Source organism: Euprymna scolopes, chromosome 14, assembly GCF_053919585.1.
Source record: "Euprymna scolopes isolate OS-2025 chromosome 14, ASM5391958v1, whole genome shotgun sequence".
Classification (NCBI taxonomy): domain Eukaryota; kingdom Metazoa; phylum Mollusca; class Cephalopoda; order Sepiida; family Sepiolidae; genus Euprymna; species Euprymna scolopes.
The window spans coordinates 81,623,540-81,645,120 of NC_136495.1; the positions used below are offsets into that span (position 1 = coordinate 81,623,540).

The following is a 21,581-nucleotide window of genomic DNA, read 5'->3' on the forward strand; positions in this document are numbered from 1 at the left end:
AGGAATAACCACATATTTATATTACAATAGAAAAATGCGAGCATAAAAAGTATATGGCTAAACTCAAACATGGAAAAATAAAGGACTAGTTGTTAAAACTAGAAAAGAAAAGGACAAGATATTCTAGTAAAAAATATAATAAATTTATAAGTTAAAATATTGCACTATTAAGAATTGATTATATAATGTTATAAATTGAATTTAAAAACATTCTTAATACTGCAATATCTTAAGTTATAAATTTATATTTTTTATTAGAATATCTTGTCCTTTTCTTTTCCAGTTTTTCAATTAGTCTTTTACTTTTCCATGTTTAAGCTTAACCATATTACTTTTCATGCTCGCATTTTTCTATTGTAATCCATGATTTTTCTAGGTTTCCAATAAATTCACTTGTTCTTTGTTTCATTTCAGTCTTATTTTTTGCCTCCATGAACACATATGAATTAACAATGTATGGCACTCGTCTGCTTTCAATAAAATCCCTCCCGCCAATTATCTCCCTTTCATGCTAACATTCTCTCTGTTTCACTTGTTACTTCTCTTTTCAAATTAGTAACAGTAGTCACTGAAGCGACGTGATTGCTATGGAAACCAGTCATAAAAAGCGTCGCTCACCTTCTTACAAATTTTTACGATTTTGAACATCAGAAAAATTATCATAACTTTTGTTTTACTGAACAAAAATTGAAAATCTTTTTTTTACAATATAGCTGAGAAGGTGATCAACAAACTATAATAATTGTTTGAAATTTGGTCAAAAAATGAATGAGCAGTGAAGCTTAAAAGCAGTTCTAAATGAGTAAAACTAATACTTAACCATATATTCAAGCACTACCGTGTTTGAATGATAATAAAAATATTTTTCTGTGATTTATTTTAATTTAAAGTTTGCCATCTCTAAAAAGACCCTTTACAAATTATCGTGTGAGAATCGACTCTGGAACTGAATTGAATCATCTTTTGGCATCAACTTGCAGAACATGCATTGATTTGTTGTGACGGTGTAATGATGTTCCAATGTCTATAGAGTGCTATACATCTAGTCATCATGGTGGGTGAGCAAAGAGAAACCACAATTCAATGCAAGATATTGTGCGTATATATTAAAAATAGATTTGTTATGCAACAGCTATAAACTAACCAACCAATAAAATGAGATTTTCTAGAAACAAAATTGTGATTTGCTTTTCCAGTTGGCATCTTTTGAGAATTTCTGGAATCTGACCCTTTCTTAGAGTTGTTACCAAAATATTATAGTCATTTCCAAAACATTGATGATGCTCTCATTTATGCATGAATATATTTTTTTATATTTCAGAAGAGTTCCGAAATAGAGAAGTTGGCTTTCTGGTGGAAAGATGATAAAAATGAGATTAAATGGACATTCAGTGACCTTCATCGTCAATCAAATCAGTTGAGTTTTGTTTTTTTTATTTTTTTAAATGCTTTCCTTTTAGTTGCAACTAAATATATACAAAATATTTAACTTTCATACATTTCAGTATAAAATATTTAACTTTTGTATGTTTTAGTACAAAATATTTAACTTTCATACATTTCAGTATATATTATTTAACATTTATATGCGTTAATATTCAAAAGTGGAAAAATGTGCCTTTCAGCTTGTTGCTAAAAAGCAAATAGCCACTCCTATCCGTTTTTTCTATATATACTAGCGAGGGATACTCGGCGTTGCCTGGGTGTTTTTCGGGTTATGTGAAAAAAAACCCAAAGCGTTGACGACGCGCAGTTGGAAAATAGTAAAGTGTTTGAAAACAAACAGGTGCGCGTTTTTGATTGACGTGACGCCGATAGGTATTCAGCAGTTATTTTGTGTGGGACAGTTTTGAATAAATCGGTTTGTTTGTTTTTAAAAACCCGCTCCCTCGTCTCGAAATGAAAGCTACAGTCTGATATGACGAAGTCGACATTGACCAAACTGGCTCTGGGCCTGTTGGATTTATTTGCTTCCCCACTGAGCAAATTAGGCACAACGCAGTTTTTTAATGTGGAGAGAGAGGGAGGGGGGAGGGAAAGGGGGGACCAGCTCCCGAGAGGTGGGAAATGGGAGCTGGATAGTAACTGTTGGTCTGTAGGGTGATCCCTACATTGACCAAGGTCAGATATGTGGGGTTACCCCCACATATGGTCTTTGCTGGTCTTTGCTTGCAGCATCTGTCGGAACAGATAGTACACTTTGATCTTGTCCCCCGTGCCGCCAAAGCGGAGGGGGGGGCACGGGGGACAAGATCAAAGTGTAGTATCTGTTCCGACATATGGTCTTTGCTAGTCATAGCTGGTCTTTGCTAGTCATAGCTTGCAGTATCTGTTGGAACAGATACTACACTTTGAGATATTAAATCTTTTATTCATGTTAAAAATACAGTCAAAATCAACGATGAACAAAAAACTTAGGCACATGGCCAACTCAAAAGGGGGGGATTGTGGGGGTCGTTGATCATCCTTGTCACTCCAGAACTAAACAAAATCAAAAGTTTCTTCCAGCTAGTATCTTCTTTCACCATAATACCGCATTCGCCCTTTCATATTGGGGGACGTCCTACTTAACTCCCAGTTTTTAAAACATTTTTTATTGACGTGTAAAAACAAAAAAGATAACAATAAAATGGTACAATAATTCATTTGTGTCGAGGGCGGGGGAAGAAAAAACAAAAGGTGGTTAGTAGGACCCTCCCAACCCCGTCTAGTTGATAGACTGCCCGTTCCACTAGGTTTGTAAAAGGAACCTCGCTTCTGCGGGTCAGTCTCTAGGTGGGGATGCCCTCTAGATGGGGGTGAATGGAGAAAAGAAAATTTTGTGGGTAAGGGATGGGGGTTAGTTTGTATTTCTTTCTCTCCAAGATGGGTAAAATTTAGAGGAAGGGGTGAAAACAAAAATTGCAGATAAGAGGGGATGGGGATCTTGGAGGCTTCCTAATCGAGGAGGGATGGAACACACACTCAGCTAGCTGAGAGGCTACTTGTTTAATTTTACTTTACAGAACTGCGCGTTCCACACCTAGGCGGGGAACACGTATTCAAATTTGGCTCCTTTTCGTACACACAGACTTGCCACATGTATCCATCTTCTGTCAAATGCGGCACGATGCAGCCTTCTTCTATCACATCTGATCTTCACCCGTAGTTGGTGTTTAAAGAAAGCGATCAGATCTTGATCAGAAAAAGACAACACCCCCCGGCAACCCTGCAGACGTGACGTCCAAATCACCATTCTCGCCACGGCCAGGATCGTAACGTAGACCATTTGTCTTTCCCGGTCCCACGGCGGCCTCACGTCCACAACATCTTGTCCCCCGTGCCGCCGAAGCGGGGGGGGGGGCTGTGATTAGAGTCGAGGTTCGCTTCTTTTATACCGAAAACCGAATGTAACGCGTGCCGATGCGGGAAATGTGGAATAATTAACGTTTGAAACTCAATAAAATTAAATAGACAGGCGAGCTCCGTGGATAATTCGTAGATATTACAATTTATAGATGATATAAAAAGTTTTAAAAAGTTGTGAAGCGAGCAAGCGCTTCTTTGAAAGAAGCCTTTCGTGGACATTGAGGAAAAGCGAACATACATATACACATACATTTTCGCTTTTATATATATATAGATATATAGCTATCAGGGAAGACCACTCTCTGATTAAATTCTATCTCAGGGGAAATAACTCTGCAAGTAATTGCTGTTATCAGAATCAGACGACTCTTTTTACTTCAGTAAAAATATTTAACGTTTGTATGCTTCAGTATAAATCATTAAATTTTTGTACATTTTAATACAAATTATTAAATTTTTGTATGTTTAAGTAAAAATATTTAACTTTTGTACGTTCCAGTATAAAAAAATTAAACTTTTGTATGCAGTTTGTCAATTTCTTTGTCTATTTTTCTTCAGTCTCATTCAAATTAGTAATGTTTTTGTAAGATAATATAAAAAAACGAATTCAAGAAAATGTCAATCGAAAATTATAGTTGAAGATTTTTACAATGAGTTTATCAACATCTTGTATGCAATATATAAAGGGAACTGTTGAATTCGAAGTTTTCATGTTTTTTTTTTGTTTTTTTTTTGTGGTATTATTTACATTTACCCAAAAACACAATTGCAAAACTGGCAAAAGTCAATGCATCTGAAAGAAATCTAACAACATGCATTTATTACTTTGAAAAAAAAAAAATATCCTTCTGATTTAATGTACTAAAGTCCATTTTGAAAACTTCTCTAGAATTGGCCTAAAATTTTCAAAGTTTACAGAGAATAATTACCACAGAGGCCACTCAAGAGCAATGGTTATTGAGTGTATAGTAGTCACTGGGATAATATCGGAGTAATCGTTAGTAGTGGAAATTTGGTAAATTGGATTACTTAAGAGGATGGTTCATCAATAATTTGTTTATGTTGGACTTGAAGACTACCAAATTGTAATCTGCTGGAAAACAGGTAAACGGAAGAGTTCCACAGGCGTGCAGTTCTAAGAAAAGAGCTTTTTCATGGAATTTACATATTTAGGCACAAATAAAGAGTAGGGGAAATTATTGATAGTGTTTTCAGCTAGACAAGTGTTTCTCGTGAAAGTTTGGTGATTGGAGCTCTGACGAGCATTTGCCATGAAAATAAGGATAAAGCAGAGACAGGCTCGCAACATCTCTTCTGTGGGAAAGAGGTTGTAGGGAAGAGAAAAGGGCATCTCTTACTAAGCTATGAAGTCTATTTTGAACTCTGTCAAGGCAGAATAATCTCTTTCTAGCAGCACCTGTCCAGATGTGTCAACAGTACTCCATCCTTGGACGTATCTAGCTTTTATATAGATAGAGAATTGCATCAGCAGTGAGATATCTAATGGAGCAGTAGAAATTTTAAAAGTTTATCAGGTGAAAGATTGTAAGAACTTTTTTGAACAGATCAATCCAACCAATATTAATGGATTTCTGAAGGAAGTAAGGAGACATATAATGGATAAAATCTCCTATTTGAAAGTTCAAAAGTTTCAGATTTTGATTCATATTCAAATTAAGAAACGTTTTCTGAATTAAATTTCGTTAAGCTTAAACCTTAAATTTTAGCCATTTTCTAGAATCAATATCATGTAATGGAATTTGAACAAAACTAGAATAAGAATTCTAGACATAAGGTTTGGTAACATAATATGTCGATTTTAATCTTTGTAAGGAGACATAAAAGTGGTGCAAAACTTTTGTTTGAGGGAAATATTGTTACCCTCACATTTAAACTCTTAAATATTCTACTAAACATATAACTAGGAATATAGCACAACCCAATTGTGAATACGCTAGCCTAATTAATAACTCTTACTTGTTATATTTATATTTCTGATACATATACTTTTAACCACCATATGTATAAAACTACTTAAGGAATTATAATTGATCCCTAAACCTATTTACATCTTTGCTGCATTTAATTTACAATTATTCTTCTTCTTCCTCTGTGACAATATTAGGGTAGGATCCTGGTCTGGAAGAGTTAACAGACAGTAATTACTTGGCTGGGTGACTAGGTACAGAACAGAATTTGGATGGCGGTAGTCATTGCCAATCCTGGGTAAATAAGATAAGAAATTGAGATGAATGGCCGAGGAAATGGAATTTGACAAGACAGATGCTGAGTTAGCAAAGTTATAGATAATGACTGTTTTGAAAAGGGCTTTTTCGTTCTTCCTGGGACATATGTTCCCATGTTGATATAATTAATGACCGGAGGGGAGCCATTGTGATAATGTTGTTTTGGAAAGATATTTTGGAAAAAGATTCGTCGGTCAGAAGCTGCAATAAACAGACGTGTGTTGACAGGTAATGGCCATATGTCGGCCACCGAATAATGTTGTTTGGGGAAACTGTATTTCCCTGCAGAAATCAGATAAGGAATATTAATTAGTATTAATATAGACCCCGCCTGTTCGCCCACACGATCCGAGGATCTAGGGTGGAAGTAGAGAATTGCAAGGGCGACGTCACTGGGAATAGTGAGAGGATTAATTCCAAGGTGGTTGGAGATCCAGGACCAGCCCCTAGCATACGTCACCGGTGATAGTAAGAGGATCGACTCCACGGTAGTTGGAGCTGAGGGGACCGCCCCTAGGGTTATGACGTAAATAACCATTAAGAGGGAATTCCCCTCCGTACCGAGAGTTTTGGTTACCTAAGCAGATCTATATGATAAGAGCCCTGAGTAATGAAATTTGGCAAGAAAATGACATCTGAAAGGAATTACCAGGCAGGGTTTTCTTATTTAAATAAACCGTTTTTCGGATCTGCGCGCACTTTCAAACTGGTCAGCCAGCCTCCCGGTCGGTTAGATTGAGAAAACGAATTTACCATCCTAATCGTTGCCGATCATTCCCGAAGATAAGCTGCCCTGAGATCGGAACCACAGCCAAGTCGCCATATTACCAGTTAGACACTCACTCCCTTCGTTTAACTGTGCAGTTATTTGAACATTGGAAACAGGATAAAGATTTTTATTATCTACATATAGAAAACAGTGTTCTGTTTTATTTTACAAGTGTGCCAGCGTCTCCGGTCGTCCGTGTGTTTAACCTTTTCCTTGCAGGGGTGAGACGTCACTGCCTTATCACTTAAAGAAACACAACGTGGGGTGGGGCAGTGTATGGTCACTTCACTGGAGGAACTCCAGCTGTCTGGCGCCTGCATTGCGGGCGGACGGTGAAGGCAGACCGGTGGACGATTGTCGACAAGTCAACGCCAAAGACGATCAACGCTGACCACTTGACCAGAGGAGAACAACAACAATTTCCACGCGGAGACGGGGTGGTACACCTCTTCCTCTTATTATCTCTATTATTTTTATTTTTAACCATTTACAATTGACTCAGTATGCCCATATGTATGTAGTTCTATATCTGCATTGCTTGTGCTTTGTGTGCGTATATGTGTATGTGCACGCTTATATCAATACCTAGCCCTAGTAACCCTGTTACATCAGGCACCCCGAACTAGCATATTAAACCATGTAATCACCCCCAACACATTATTCTAGCCCCCCCTCCATTTATTTATTTCTTTACCAAAACCTACCTAAACATTAGGACCTATGAGCCATTATATCTTAACCCTTACCTAATGAACACTTATATCTAGGCAACTCCATATAGACTCCCAAATATTAAACCAACCACATGTATTGGAACATATCTTATCATACATCTACCTAACCTCGCCTAATTAATTATACCTATTTATATATCCTAATTTTATTTTATTTACTTATTAAAGATATGTATATGCTTATATATGTATGTCTATGTATGTGCGTATATGTTTATGTGTGTGTGTGTGTATATGTATATATATATATATATATATATATATATATATATATATATATATATATATATATAATTTAAAGGAGATTAGAACAATAGTCTAAAGAGCTGAGTGTATTTCAATGTAACAGTGAAATTACTAGTTTAATTAAAATACAGGAAAGAGAAAGTGCTCATTGTAATTTAGATATATAATAAGCTCGATAGGTAAATATCCTAGAGCTAATTCAATATTAAGTAATGTGATTGATAATTTAAAATTTAAAAATCAAATTATAATTAAATTAAAAATCCGTTTCATAAGAAGGAACAACAACAAAATCAATTATCTGTACGATCGTTTCGGAAAACAGTGCTTTTTATTGTGGTAGACATCAAGTTACGGACAATAATTATTACATATAGTTTTTTAATAAGCAAGGTCTCCTCGTCAGCAAATTTTGAAGGGTTTTTATTAAATTTAAAAGACACCATAAATAAACCTAGCATTAAAAGTAAGGCAGATGTATCTGAAAAAAATTGAAATAAAAGGTCTGGATTTAAAATTTATAAGAAAATTAATATGGGTTAGAGATAGAAAAGAAATAGAGTAAAATATAGATTTGAATTTAAATTATAAATTTGCTTTAAGTACAACATTACAAATATATACATGCATATATATGAAAAAATAGACACATATATACATATACATAGATATACAGGTATATATATAAAAATATAGGTACAAAAATTTACCTTTTAATTTTTCGCCTTTTGAAATCAGGAACTATGGTTAAAATACTCATATATATGTTTGCTATAGCTTTTCACCTTATTGAATGATGAATTTAAAAAAAGGGGGGACGCCCGTGCAATAAATTATTTCCGTTAGCGTACTTTTGATTTAAAGACGCCACGGTTTATATTTCGAATGTTGTTTGTGTAATTACATAATGTAAGGGGGGATAATTAGTCATATTTTCTTTTATTAAGGGCGCAAGGGGGATAATTAGTCTAACTTAATTTATTTAAAAAAAAAAAAAATTGTAATCTATTTTTACTAATAAGTAATTTTTAATGATTTAAGGTGGTTTATATTTATTAAATTTAAACCAACGTTTATGACTGCATGTGAATATTAGTTCCTGTCTTGAATTTAATAGTGTGGTTGCATTTTTTATATCTTCGTATTTTAAAATTTTTAGGGTCTCTTTTGTACATAGTGCATAGAATTGTAATGTTGTACTTAAAGCAAATTTATAATTTAAATTCAAATCTATATTTTACTCTGTTTCTTTTCTATCGCTAACCCATATTAATTTTCTTATCAATTTTAAATCCAGACCTTTTATTTCAATTTTTTTCAGATACATCTGCCTTACTTTTAATGCTAGGTTTATTTATGGTGTCTTTTAAATTTAATAAAAACCCTTCAAAATTTGCTGACGAGGAGACCTTGCTTATTAAAAAACTATATGTAATAATTATTGTCCGTAACTTGATGTTTTCCGAAACGATCGTACAGATAATTGATTTTGTTGTTGTTCTTATGAAACGGATTTTTAATTTAATTATAATTTGATTTCTAAATTTTAAATTATCAATCACATTACTTATAGTAAAAAATAATTATATATATATATATATATATATATATATATATATATATATATATGTGTGTGTGTGTGTGTGGGTGCATGTGTGTGTATGTATGCATGTGTATATATACATATTTTACTGTATATTTGTGTGTGTGTGTATATATATATATATGTATGTTTATGTGTGTGCATGTGCATATATGTTTACATATATATTCACTTGAATTTCTTAAAGACCTTTAATAGTCAATGAGTTTTAATAGATAAATATATTTAAGTTCAATGTAACTCAACCTGTTTCGAGAAAGTGCATCTTAGTTACTGCAAACAACGCTCCCCCCTCCCAGTCTGCATGAACTGTTAACATGTCAAAACACATTTGACATGTACACAACTCCTAAGCGCGACAGCCTAGAACCACATGTTGAATCATTTGCTTCTCTCCCTCTCAGTATTTATTCTTATCTCTATATTTCTTTCCCCCTATCTCCACTCCCAAAATTCTATCCATCTAATACCTCTTTTTTTTTATCTCGTCCCCCCTCTCTCTCTCTCTCTCTCTCTCTCTCTACCCTTTCATATATTCCTGTGTCTAGTTGAACAGCTTAAACCCTTCTAACCCCACCACCTTCTATTGTTTATTAAATCTTAAAACTTAAAATTTAAATTCTTATACCCTCCTTTCCTTACCCCTCTCTTGATCTCCCTCTCTCTCCCCTCCCCCTCCCTATATTTCTATCCGCACCTAGCTGAATTTCCTAAACTCCCCCTAACCCCCACAATCGTCTAATGATTTTTAAACCTTAAACCTTAACTATTATCGATCCCGTCCCTCCCTTCTTCCTTTTTCTTTTCCCATTTTTTTCTTTTTTTTTTTTTTTTTTCTCGCTTTTTTCGTGCTTCTTCTAATATTATTTTTCCAATCATAATAATCATTTCTGTAAAGTCTGACAAAGTTACTGGATCATTAATACGACTCAGTAACCAAAACATGTGTAATTAAACAGATAAAATGGTAATAAAAAATAAAACATATATATATATATATATATATATATATATATATATATATATATATTAGTCTCGCAAGTAACTGCGAGACAAACAAAATGTTACTTAGAGACTACTATTGTGTAATCCAGCGTAGGGTACCGGTAGAAAAAATAAAAAATTAATTTACTTGAGACATACTTATTGAACATTTTCTGAAATAGTACAATAATTACCTTGACATTCTTCTGTTTAGTTTCAGATATCATTTTCAGATATTTTGATACTAATACCGTTATTAAAAAAATAAAAATTGACGGATTTTAGTTTCATCAGAGTTTTCCACGACAACGTAAACAAACCACTATTCATACTACCATAATAACAGCAACACAGAGAGAGAGAGAGAGAGAGACAGACAGACAGACAGACAGAGAGGGGGGCTACTGTTCAGTATTTGTGTAAAATATTACATAACTGATTTTTCCCCTATTTTTGATTATCCGTTACATTACTACCATTGCTAAATTACTTTAGTTTAAATCCCGCATTTCCATCCATGCTCACCACCGCCCACCGAAAATTACCAACTATTACCGAATGAGCAGACGTTAAATTGTAACAAACACACATCCGTAAAGTTGTTAATGTCTGCGTTGCAGCTCCTTACATGAAACATTTTCTTGCATTATTTACAATACGTAAGCGTACTATTTTTTTTTTTGTTGTTGTTTGTTTACAAATACTGTGTCAATAAAATTCTTACTTTCTTTTATATTATTAAGAAAATAATAGCGTGTTACAATTAGTGCATGCGCACCAACATTTTTACTATAAGGGACTTACGTAGGACTCCTGGGACTTACGTAGGACCCCCCCCCCCTGGAGTGAATGTGGTATTGCGGTGATTTTGTGGCCTGTCAAGAATATATTATGAATATATTATTATCATTTTTAATTTTGTAACTGGCTGTAACATTTTCTTGCATTATTTACAACTTTTTGTAAATAATGCAAGATATATTTTCCACTACAACGTAAACAAACCACTATTCGTACTACCATAATAACAGCAACACAGAGAGAGAGGGAGAGAGAGAGAGACAGACAGACAGAGAGGGGAGGGCTACTGTTCAGTATTTGTGTAAAATATTACATGTAACATTTTCTTGCATTATTTTCAACACGTAAGCGTACTATTTTTTTTGTTGTTGTTTGTTTACAAATACTGTGTCAATAAAATTCTTACTTTCTTTTATATTATTAAGAAAATAATAGCGTGTTACAATTAGTGCATGAGCACCAACATTTGTACTATAAGGGACTTACGTAGGACTCCTGGGACTTACGTAGTACCTCCCCCCCTGGAGTGAATGTGGTATTGTGGTGATTTTGTGGCCTGTCAAGAATATATTATGAATGATGGCAATAAAAAAGTATATGATAAAATTGCTGAAAAAGCTAGAAAAGCTGAATATTATTGAAAAAATAAAGATAAAATAAAACAAAGAGTTCAGAATTATAAAAAAAAAAAAACTCAAAGCGGTAAATAATGATACTTATAAAAAAAAGCAAAAAGAGTCAAATAAAAAATATTTCAATAAAAATAGAGAAAAAATGCATGCGAAAATGGCCCAGTATTATAAAAAAAATAGAGAAAAAATTTGTGCAAAAGCATATTATAACAAATATAAAAATAAACATAGAAAAACAACATCTAAATTTACTTGCAAATTCGAAATGTCAAGCAAAGATGCTAATTTTCATCGACACAATGAAAATCAAATTAATAACAGTGACTACAGAATATCAATGACTCGTCTGTGTAGAATCGAAGATGGCTGTCCAGACTCAGCTCAGAAATTGGAATATGCTAAAAGATTGCATAACAATTTGTCTGATTTGAGTCCGAATTTGACAATTGCTCAAATGAGGAAGAAATTGGATAGTTTCCAAAGTTGCAAAGGTTTGCATTCTGATAGAATTTATTGCTGTGGCCAAAGTGATTGGACGGACAAGCTGGCCCTGCTGAAACTCTTGTCACCACACTCGCAACACCTGAGAACAGTGATCAGAAAAATATATCGATTATTGTCGATTGGAACATGGCTTAACAAATATGACATCGCAATACTTGAAGGGGACTGGTCAATATATAGTGAGTTAATTTACCAGGTTAGCAGGGATGCTACTATTTCTGACCTTTACAATGAATCCTTTTCAAATGAAAATGAATTTCACACTGAGGTTTATGTTACAACAAAATATGCCAATTTGTAATCTGTAAATCATATGAGCAATCATTACATCAAAATGCTCCATATTTGTCTGAAATGACAAATTATGAAAGTATTAAGAAAAAAATTAAAGATGCTATTGAAATAAGCAAAAAAATAGAGCAAAAATCTAAAAATTATGAAAATGAAAATAACGCTGATGATGATCAAATTGATTGCGATCCTAATATGGCTAAAGAGGCAGATAAAAATGAAGCTGATTTGAATATGCCTCAAATCAGACATGTCACTGAAGTTCAAGTTTTGAAAATGAGCAAAAATTGAATTTCATTCAAAAAGAAATTTATAATGAAATTATTTCCAAACTTGAGCAACAAAATCTTCATTGGAATGAGGAAAACCCTATTCACAGGTGCAATTGTGACGATTGTCCACAAATTCTCAAATTTATTAATGGTTTTGTGGATGTGGGCAAATCTTTTCTGATCAATGCACTGGCAGATAAAATTACTCTCACATATCCTGCCATCAATGGACCCAGTGTAGTTATTTGTGCTCCTACTGGTGTCAGTGCTTACATTTTGAAAGGATCTACATGCCATAGAGTCTTTCAACTAAATGTGCAGCATGGTTCTACACCTAAATATGAACCATTATCAAAGGATAAAATAAAAAGTTTGAGAACCATGCTTGGATATGCGAGATTATTCATTATTGATGAAATAAGCATGGTTAGTCACTTGCAATTAGCATTTATTCACCAACGTTTGCAAGATGTTTTTGGTGATATTAGGAAACAAGTGTATCCATTTGCAAACATGTCAATTGTTGCATTTGGTGATTTATTTCAGCTTCCACCTGTTAATGAAAAACCTGTATTTTCCAAAATATCTATTCAAGATGCTAGAAAATCAAATTTGGGAATTGCTGGTATAAATTTGTGGTCATATTTCGATTATGATGAATTGACCATAAATGTGCGACAAAAAGATGACAATGAAAACTTTGTTAATATTCTTAACAGAATAAGACTTGGGTCACCAACTGATTAGGATATTGAGATCTTGAAAAGGCATCGAATCAATCCTAAACAAAAAGCAAATATTGATCAAGTTACTGATCTTTTGCAAAATTTGCAAAAGAAAATGCATATTATTTGCATTGTACCCACAAATGAATCTGCTGAGGAAGTGAATTATAAAATGTTCAAAAAAAAATAATATTCATATCATTGAAATTTCAGCAACTGATTCCAACTTAAGACAAAAAACCGTAACAAAAAAAAAAAATCAAAACAGACACCAAAAACTTCTAAACTTAAAAAGATTTCTGACACAGCTGGACTTGAAACTGTGCTTAAAATTGGAATTGGTGCTAGATGCATGTTGCGTCGAAATATTGATATTGAAAAAGGACTTTGCAATGGTACAATGGGTACAGTCACTGAAATACAAATGAAAGATGGCAAAGTTGTTGCTGTGACTGTAAAATTTGATCATATGCAGTCAATGTTGAATTTGTGCAAGCTGACTATGAACTTTCTCCTGGACTCTTTGTGACTAGATCTCAAATACCTTTGTCACTCAGCTATGCTTTAACTGTCCACAAAACCCAAGGTATTTCAGTCGATGGTATCATTGTTGACTTGGGATCTGATGTCTTTTCAGATGGAATGGCCTATGTAGCTTTGTCACGTGCTAGAAAGCTGTGCAATGTCTATTTGATTGACCTTGACCCTCATAAATTGACCATGTGTAACAAAAGTGCATGGACTGAATATAATAGATTGAGGGCCAAAAGAGACAGGGTTGATTTGCCACCGCTTCCTCCTTGTTCTGTTATGCCTCAAAGTTTGTCATTGTACAAACAGACTTATAAACGAAAAAAACAATCGTTATAGATCATGATTTGAAGCAAAAACATAATAGTCCAAATAGAAAATGGCTGAAAATAGACAATTCAATTTCTCAAAATAATTTGGACCTCAAATTGATCAATGAAAGAAATGCTTGTTTTGCTAACAGTATTGTTCAGACAATTTACCACCTTCCTTTGTTGTCTAACATCATTAAAAGCATTCCAAACATTGATTTGCCAATTCAGCAATTAAAAAGATTGCTTGTCCCTGGCACTCACAGTGTTGCTGATCTTAGAGAATCAATCGGAGGCGTTTTTAATAGTGGCCAACAAGAATGTGCTATTGCATTTTGGGAATTTTTGATAAACAAGTGCCCTGACAGTGCCAAACAATTATTCACTTTTGAAGAAAGTAAAGTGATGAAATGTCTTAGAATACACAAACAAAACTGCCAAAGACTACAAGATAGTGAATGTAATTGCACCTTTAAAGTTGGCTGTGGGTTCCAAACCTTGCAGATTGCTGGAATACCATAGAGATTAGTTATTCAACTTCATCCTACTGATGGTCGACAGCAATTTAAAAGTTTGCTCAAAACTGATGCTTCAGTGCTCAAACATTGTATCAAATGTCAGCAAAATACTGAGCACTTGGAAAATGTCACTAGAACGTTTCCTACTGCAATGAAATATTTGTGTGTTCAAATAAATAGATTTATGTTTGAAAATTATAATCCTCGGCGAATTAATGCTGAAATTATGAATTTCAGTACAAAAAAACAAAATATTTTTGGAACAAATTTCAAAGTAAAAACAGCTATTCTGCACACTTTGAATAGAGTCGATTTTGGGCATTATACTTGCATTGTTAGAAATAATATTAAGTGGAATATTGTCAGTGACACTAACTTTTCTAATAATGTCAATTTTCCTTCCAAAATGTCCAATATTGTTGGCATTTTTTTTGAAAAAATATAAAGGAAGCAAACATTTGATAAAAACAAGGTCATACATTCAATAGAAATAAATAGTGGTGGTTTTCGCTTTTAAAATTCAACCATCACCTAGGCATGGCATGGGGCTGTAACTGTTACTCTGCAGGCGAACAATAGCACTGTTATGAATCATAACTAAACTGGAGACACGATTTCTGCTTCAAGAGATAAATGTAATATAAAATTTTAACCGGAAAATTATTTTACTGAAAACTATTGATCAGTATTACACTCTAAAAAGGAAGATACTAGAGTTAAAAAAACAACAATTTTATTTACACTCAAGCAATTCAAAATTTATCTCAAAACTGACTCTTCAATTCGCAAATGTTGTCAACAAAATACTGAGCATTTGCAAAAAGCCACTAGAAATAGAATTTTTCTACTGCAATGGAATATGTGTGTGTTCAAACAAATAGATTTTTATTTTAAAATTACGATCCTCAATGAATTAATTCCGAAATTATATATTTCAATAAATTTTTTTTGCAGAAATTTCATTGTAAAACCAGATATTCTTCACTTTTATGAAAGTCGATTTGGGCATTTTACTTGCATTATTTAGAATAATAACAAGTGAAATATTATCAGTGACACCAATATTTCATATAATTTTAATTTTCATTCCAAAATGTCGTCCATCAATATTGGCATTTCTTTTGAAAAATATAAAAGAAACAAATAATTGAGAAAAATCAGACCATATATCCAATCGAAATAGCAAAAACTTGAGTGCTAACCTCCCAATCAGCGTGGTATGGGGCTATAACTGTATCCCTGCAGGCGAACGATAGCACTTTTATGAATCACTTAAATTCAGAATTTAAAACAAATTTCTGTAAATTTTTTTTATGTAATACTTTTCCTGTGATCATTAGCATGTTCTATTAATTAATAAATATAATTCTATTATTTTTATTGTTGCTTACGTTGTTGATGAATAGAATTTTAAAAAGTTAGGTATTTTCTTGAAAAAGGATTTCGGCCTCAACAGAAAGATGTTCAACAAAATGTTTAACCATAAAATTTACCAAAAACTATTAATATTAAACTATAAAAAGAAAGATACTAGAATTTAAGCAAAAAATATTTTATTTCAACTCAATCAGATGTGCCTTATGCACTAATAAAAATGCAATTGGCATTTTGTTGAACTTTTTAAGATTTTAAATATTTATAAATTTTCTCATGATAAAAAACGATTATTATATTGATTATAATTTTTTGACAGAAGAAATAAAATGAATTGCATAAAAAACATTAGAAGACAAATTTTTAAATCATAAGATAAATCTAAAGTCACTAAATTATCAATAAAGTTTGTCATAATAATACATTTATTAGATTAATTTTAATTTGGAAAGATAGAAGTACAGTTAAAACATCCAGAATCAGCGAATTCATTAAATTTTATCATAACAAAAACGATTGTTTTATTTCAATGCTATTGATAAGAAAATATTTGTTTTACTTGATTAAAATTAATTAAACATAGATTATATCTGTAGTATATAAATATTTTTTTATAATGAAACAATTTATTAATTTTTGCTGATTTACGATTTTTTCATTGCCGGTTTTTATTTTGCAAATTAAAAATAATCCAATAATCTTTTTTGATAATGAAAAAATGTGCTGACAATTAAGTGATTTAAAATATTTGAATATTTTTTTAAATGAACAATAAATTAAAATCAATTTACTAAATAATCATTTTTTTTCAAGATTTATTTACACAATTTACTAATATTTATTGATATAATTGGATAATTTTGCATTGTTCTTCTAATGTTTTATATTCATTTTATTTCTTCTGTCAAAAAATTATAATCAATATAATAATCGTTTTTTATAATGAGAAAATTTATAAATATTTAAAATCTTAAAAAGTTCAACAAAATGCCAATTGCATTTTTATTAGTGCATAAGGCACATCTGATTGAGTTGAAATAAAATATTTTTTGCTTAAATTCTAGTATCTTTCTTTTTATAGTTTAATATTAATAGTTTTTGGTAAATTTTATGGTTAAACATTTTGTTGAACATCTTTCTGTTGAGGCCGAAATCCTTTTTCAAGAAAATATATATATATATATATATATATATATATATACATTTAAGCTACTCATTTTTTTTTTGTTTCATCGGCATAAGGACTTGTCAGGCTAAAAGGCATGGAATTCATGTTATTAAGTCTTTTTCTATATACACGTGGTGTTAAGTTTAACTAGCTAACCAATCAGATTCATTGTTATTCCTGCCTGTGGATTAATGCTTCCATTAGCCAATGCCAGGATTTTCTCAGCCAAAGGTTTGCCCAACTTCTATTTCCTCCTCCTTTGTTCAATTTATCTATTACGGAGATGAAACACGAACCATTTTGTGTGATTTAATTACCATATATATTTTCATAACATACTAACTTTACTCACATATTGAGCACTGTTGAAGCAAATATTAAAAATTGATACATAAAATATATCATCTTAAAAAGTTTATGTGGATATATAAAATAATAATAATAATAATAATATATATATATATATATATATATATATATATATATAGTAGCGATTTTAGAAAGCTGTCATAATGCGAAGAATGAAATATAGTCGTTGTTGGTAAGAGAAGACGAGAACAAGTGGCGATTTACAAATCAATAAGTACATACATATATTTTATATATACATATATTTATTCAGTTGTATTGGTAAAATGTCTTACTTGTTATGTCTGTAACAGTATCCATTATTAATTTCGGAAAAATTCCCTTTTCAAATGGTTGGCGTAACAGATCAATTCAAAGCATGCTAGATGATGGAGCGGAAGTTGGGTAGCTATGTGGGGCCTCAGAGCAAATGTGAGTAGGAGATTTATGTATGGTCTGATTAGGTAATTAACATGTTTATAATTTTTATTCATTCCTGTTTATTTATTTGTCTTTTTTTTTTTTGGTTTATAACTTGTTGCTTTAGCGTGAGCTTTTTTTAATTTTGTATGTTCTCTGTTTTGTTGTCTTTATCATTATTACTATTATTTATTTTATTTTTTTTCTGCTGATATGTAGGGTGTCTATGTTTATCCAGGTCACGTAAGTCGCTAGTGGGCTGTATCCAGTCAGCTATTGAAGGATAGAGTAGGGTGGGAGTTGTTAATTTATTTATTTTCATAAGATTATAGGTGGTAGTAGATGGAACGTTTTCTCGTGTTCCAAAGGTATTTAATGACAGTGCTGGGGTATCCATTTGTCTTGTGGAACCGTTTTGTGCATTCTGTCTTGTGTTTTGGCTTGCTGCATTTGTTTTGGATGCGGGTGATCTCATTTCTAGCATATCCGATGATGGCCTTAGTAGGGAGGGCCGACTTGTAGTGTACAAATATACTTTGGCTCGCTGGTTTTCGGTAGAATTTAGTAATGGTGGTCTCTTCATCTGATATTTTTAGGTTGAAGTCTAGGAGTGATAGGGATCCGTCATCGCTGGGGTGTTCGATGGTGAATTCTATGTGTGGGTCGGAATCGGAGAAAATAGCGTAGATGTTCTCAGCATTGGTGCGTGATGATGTGAGGATCAGAACATCATCAACATATCTTGAGAGGAATATGACCGAGTTGCACGTGTTAAGGTCTCGGCGTTCAAGTCTGTCCATGTATGAGATGGCCAGTATTCCTGAGAGGCTGGAACCCATGGGCAGTCCTGTAATTTGTCTGTATGTTTGGTGTTGGGAGCTGAAGTATGTGTTGTCTACTATTATAAGTAGAAGTTTGTGGATATCTGAGGGAGTGAGGCCGAAGCAGTGTAAGTTGCAAGAGGAGATGTGATCGGTGATTAGATCTACTGCTGGGTGTGCAGGTACTGTGGTGTAGAGGGCAACTACATCGAGGCTGAAGGCGTATTTACCTCGTTTTAGTTGTTGTAGTTGGAGGGTGTTTAGACGGTGGAGTACTTCATCGGAACTGCTGACGTGTCCGGGGAAGGAGGAGAGTAATGGTTTAAGTAGTTGAGAGAGTAGCTAAGAGATCTTATATAAGGGTCCTTCAATGTTTGCAACTATTGGTCTAATTTGTGGGGTTGCTGATTTTTTGTGTGTTTTGATGAGATGGTAAAAAGTGGGGAGTCTGCTATTTTTAGTAGTGAAGTTCTGCTTGTATTTGTTGGGGAGTTTTCTAATTCTACATATGTCGGCTCATGCGGTGTTGATGTAATGTCAGTAGCTGGGGTGTATAAGGTGTCGTTGTTTAGGTGTGTGAGTGCAAGGTGGTCGTATATGTCTTGTGGTATGATGCAGAACTCCTTTCCCTTATCGGAAGGTAGGTAAACAAAGTCTTTACACTTGAGGCTCTTAAGTGTGCAGTGTTGTTTATATGAGATGTTTTGTATAACGCTTTCTTGTTCGTGCTTTATGATGTCGAATACCCTTCGTTTTAATCTTGCAAGCTTAGTGTCTAGTTCCTGGTCTTTTGGTGGAGGATTTAATGGGTGGTCTAGCTGATATACGGGGAAGTCATCGGTGGTGTGCTGTGTTTTAGTGTTGTTGTTGGTTATCCATTCCATCCATTTTAGGTGGTAAGCCGCTCTGCAGAAGTGTGTTTCTATGTTGAACATAAAAGAATCATTACTAATATCCAAATATCGGCCAGAACTCAACAACAGACTGGAGCTCGGATCTTCATTCATTATATAATTCTACATATGGCTCCCACCTAAGACTTACCATTACAACCATAACCCATTAGAACAGATACACCACTTCACACCGCTCACAGCCCAACTCACAATCCAGATAGGACATTACTACATGCCCCTCCCATATAAATTATATATATAAAATAAATAAATAAATAAATAACAATATAATAAAAGAAATTTAATAAATAAAAAACAGCAGTATATATTTAAAACAAAAAAAAAATCAAATATAGCTAACTGAAGTAACACAAACCAATTAAAAATAAAGTAAAAAAAAAAAAAAAGAAAATGTCCCATCTACTACCACTTATAATCCCATGGAAATAAATAAATTAACAACTCCCAAGGAATGTCATCCCAATGCCCCCCTCCCCACCTATCTTCCTACTCCTAGCAACACTAACCTAAACACCAGCGACTGGGAGCGCACCACCCCGCAACCCACCTCCCCTCCTCTCTCACATCCTACCCCTACTCTATCCTTCAATAGCTGACCGAACACTGCCCACTAGAGACTTACGTGACCTAGATAAACATAGACACCCCACATATCAGCAGAAAAAAATAAAATAAATAATAGTAATAATGATAATGACAACAAAATAGAGAGAATACAAAATTAAAAAAAGCTCACGCTAAAGCAACAAGTTATAAACCAAAAAAAAAAAAGACAAATAAATAAACAGGAATAAATAAAAATTATAAACATGTTAATTACCTAATCAGACCATACATAAATCTCCTACTCACATTTGCTCTGAGGCCCCACATAGCTACCGAACTTTCGCTCCATCATCTAGCATGCTTTGAATTGATCTGTTATGCCAACCATATGAAAAGGGAATTTTTTCCGAAATTAATAATAGATACTGTCGCAGACATAACAAGTAAGACATTTTACCAATACAACTGAATAAATATATGTATATATAAAATATATGTATGTACTTATTGATTTGTAAATCGCCACTTGTTCTCGTCTTCTCTTACCAACAATGACTATATTTCATTCCTCGCATTGTGACAGCCTTCTAAATCTCTACTACATACCTATCCCACACAATGCTTCAAACATATATATATATATATATATATATATATATATATATATATATATATTGTTACACATGCGATAAAGAGGGTGGGGATTAAGTAAAAAGCAAACGTAGGGGTATGAAAGGAAATTTACGACAAAAGCAAATGTTTATTTTTGTAACACATTACCAAAGGGGGGGGTGTAAAAAGGAATTTACCAGAAAACAAAAAAAATATTTATCGCACATGTGATACGGGTAAAAAAAAAATGAATACAGATACGAAGACTGAACACAACAAAAATGCAAGAAAGAACGAACACAGACACCAGTGGTAATATTTCAAAGTTAATTTCATTATAAAAATTTAAACTACTGTAGGGAGGAGGATGAGATTAAGTAAAATAAAAAAAAAATAAAAATTACGAGGATGTAGAATCTAATCTCTGAAAATGCCGACGAGAAATATACCAATAAAAATAAATACATCAATCCAAACAAAACAATGGCAAAATGAACTCATTAACTTAATATACGAGAGAGATATTCAGAAAGACGACTTGTAGTTTTTATTTTTATTTTCTCTTTTTTTTGTTTCTTTTCTACGTGAAGTTAAACATCTATTTTATTCGCTTCAGATGACAGTTCATAACATGCGGTATTCCTATGTAGTATTCATCCACTGTTTCGGTTATTTTTGGAGTGCTGTGTCCCTCGTGTTCATAGAGTTGACAGTCTATATTTCAACAACGCCAGTTCAGTCCCCACTTCTCTGTCGTGGTGAAGTGGAAATTTCCCATGTGCACTCGGCTCGGCAGCACGGCAGAGAGTCCTGTACCAAAAATGTCTCTTTTTTCCCCCCTCTCTCTCTCTTCTCTATAC

The 21,581-nt window shown here is 33.1% G+C and overlaps 1 protein-coding gene across 5 annotated transcripts in view; it reads left to right on the top strand.

Annotated features, from left to right (window-relative positions):
- The window catches only part of LOC145293128 (acyl-coenzyme A synthetase ACSM3, mitochondrial-like), a 261,013-nt gene that overhangs the window by 128,839 nt on the left and 110,593 nt on the right, over nucleotides 1-21,581 (top strand). For 4 of the 5 annotated variants that reach the window (XM_080139532.1, XM_080139536.1, XM_080139534.1 and 1 more), the window contains exon 2: nucleotides 1,322-1,416. In XM_080139532.1, the coding sequence (XP_079995658.1) occupies nucleotides 1,322-1,416 (95 nt within the window). The remainder of the gene's footprint in view (nucleotides 1-1,321; nucleotides 1,417-21,581) is intronic. The other variant, XM_080139533.1, reaches the window with a different exon arrangement.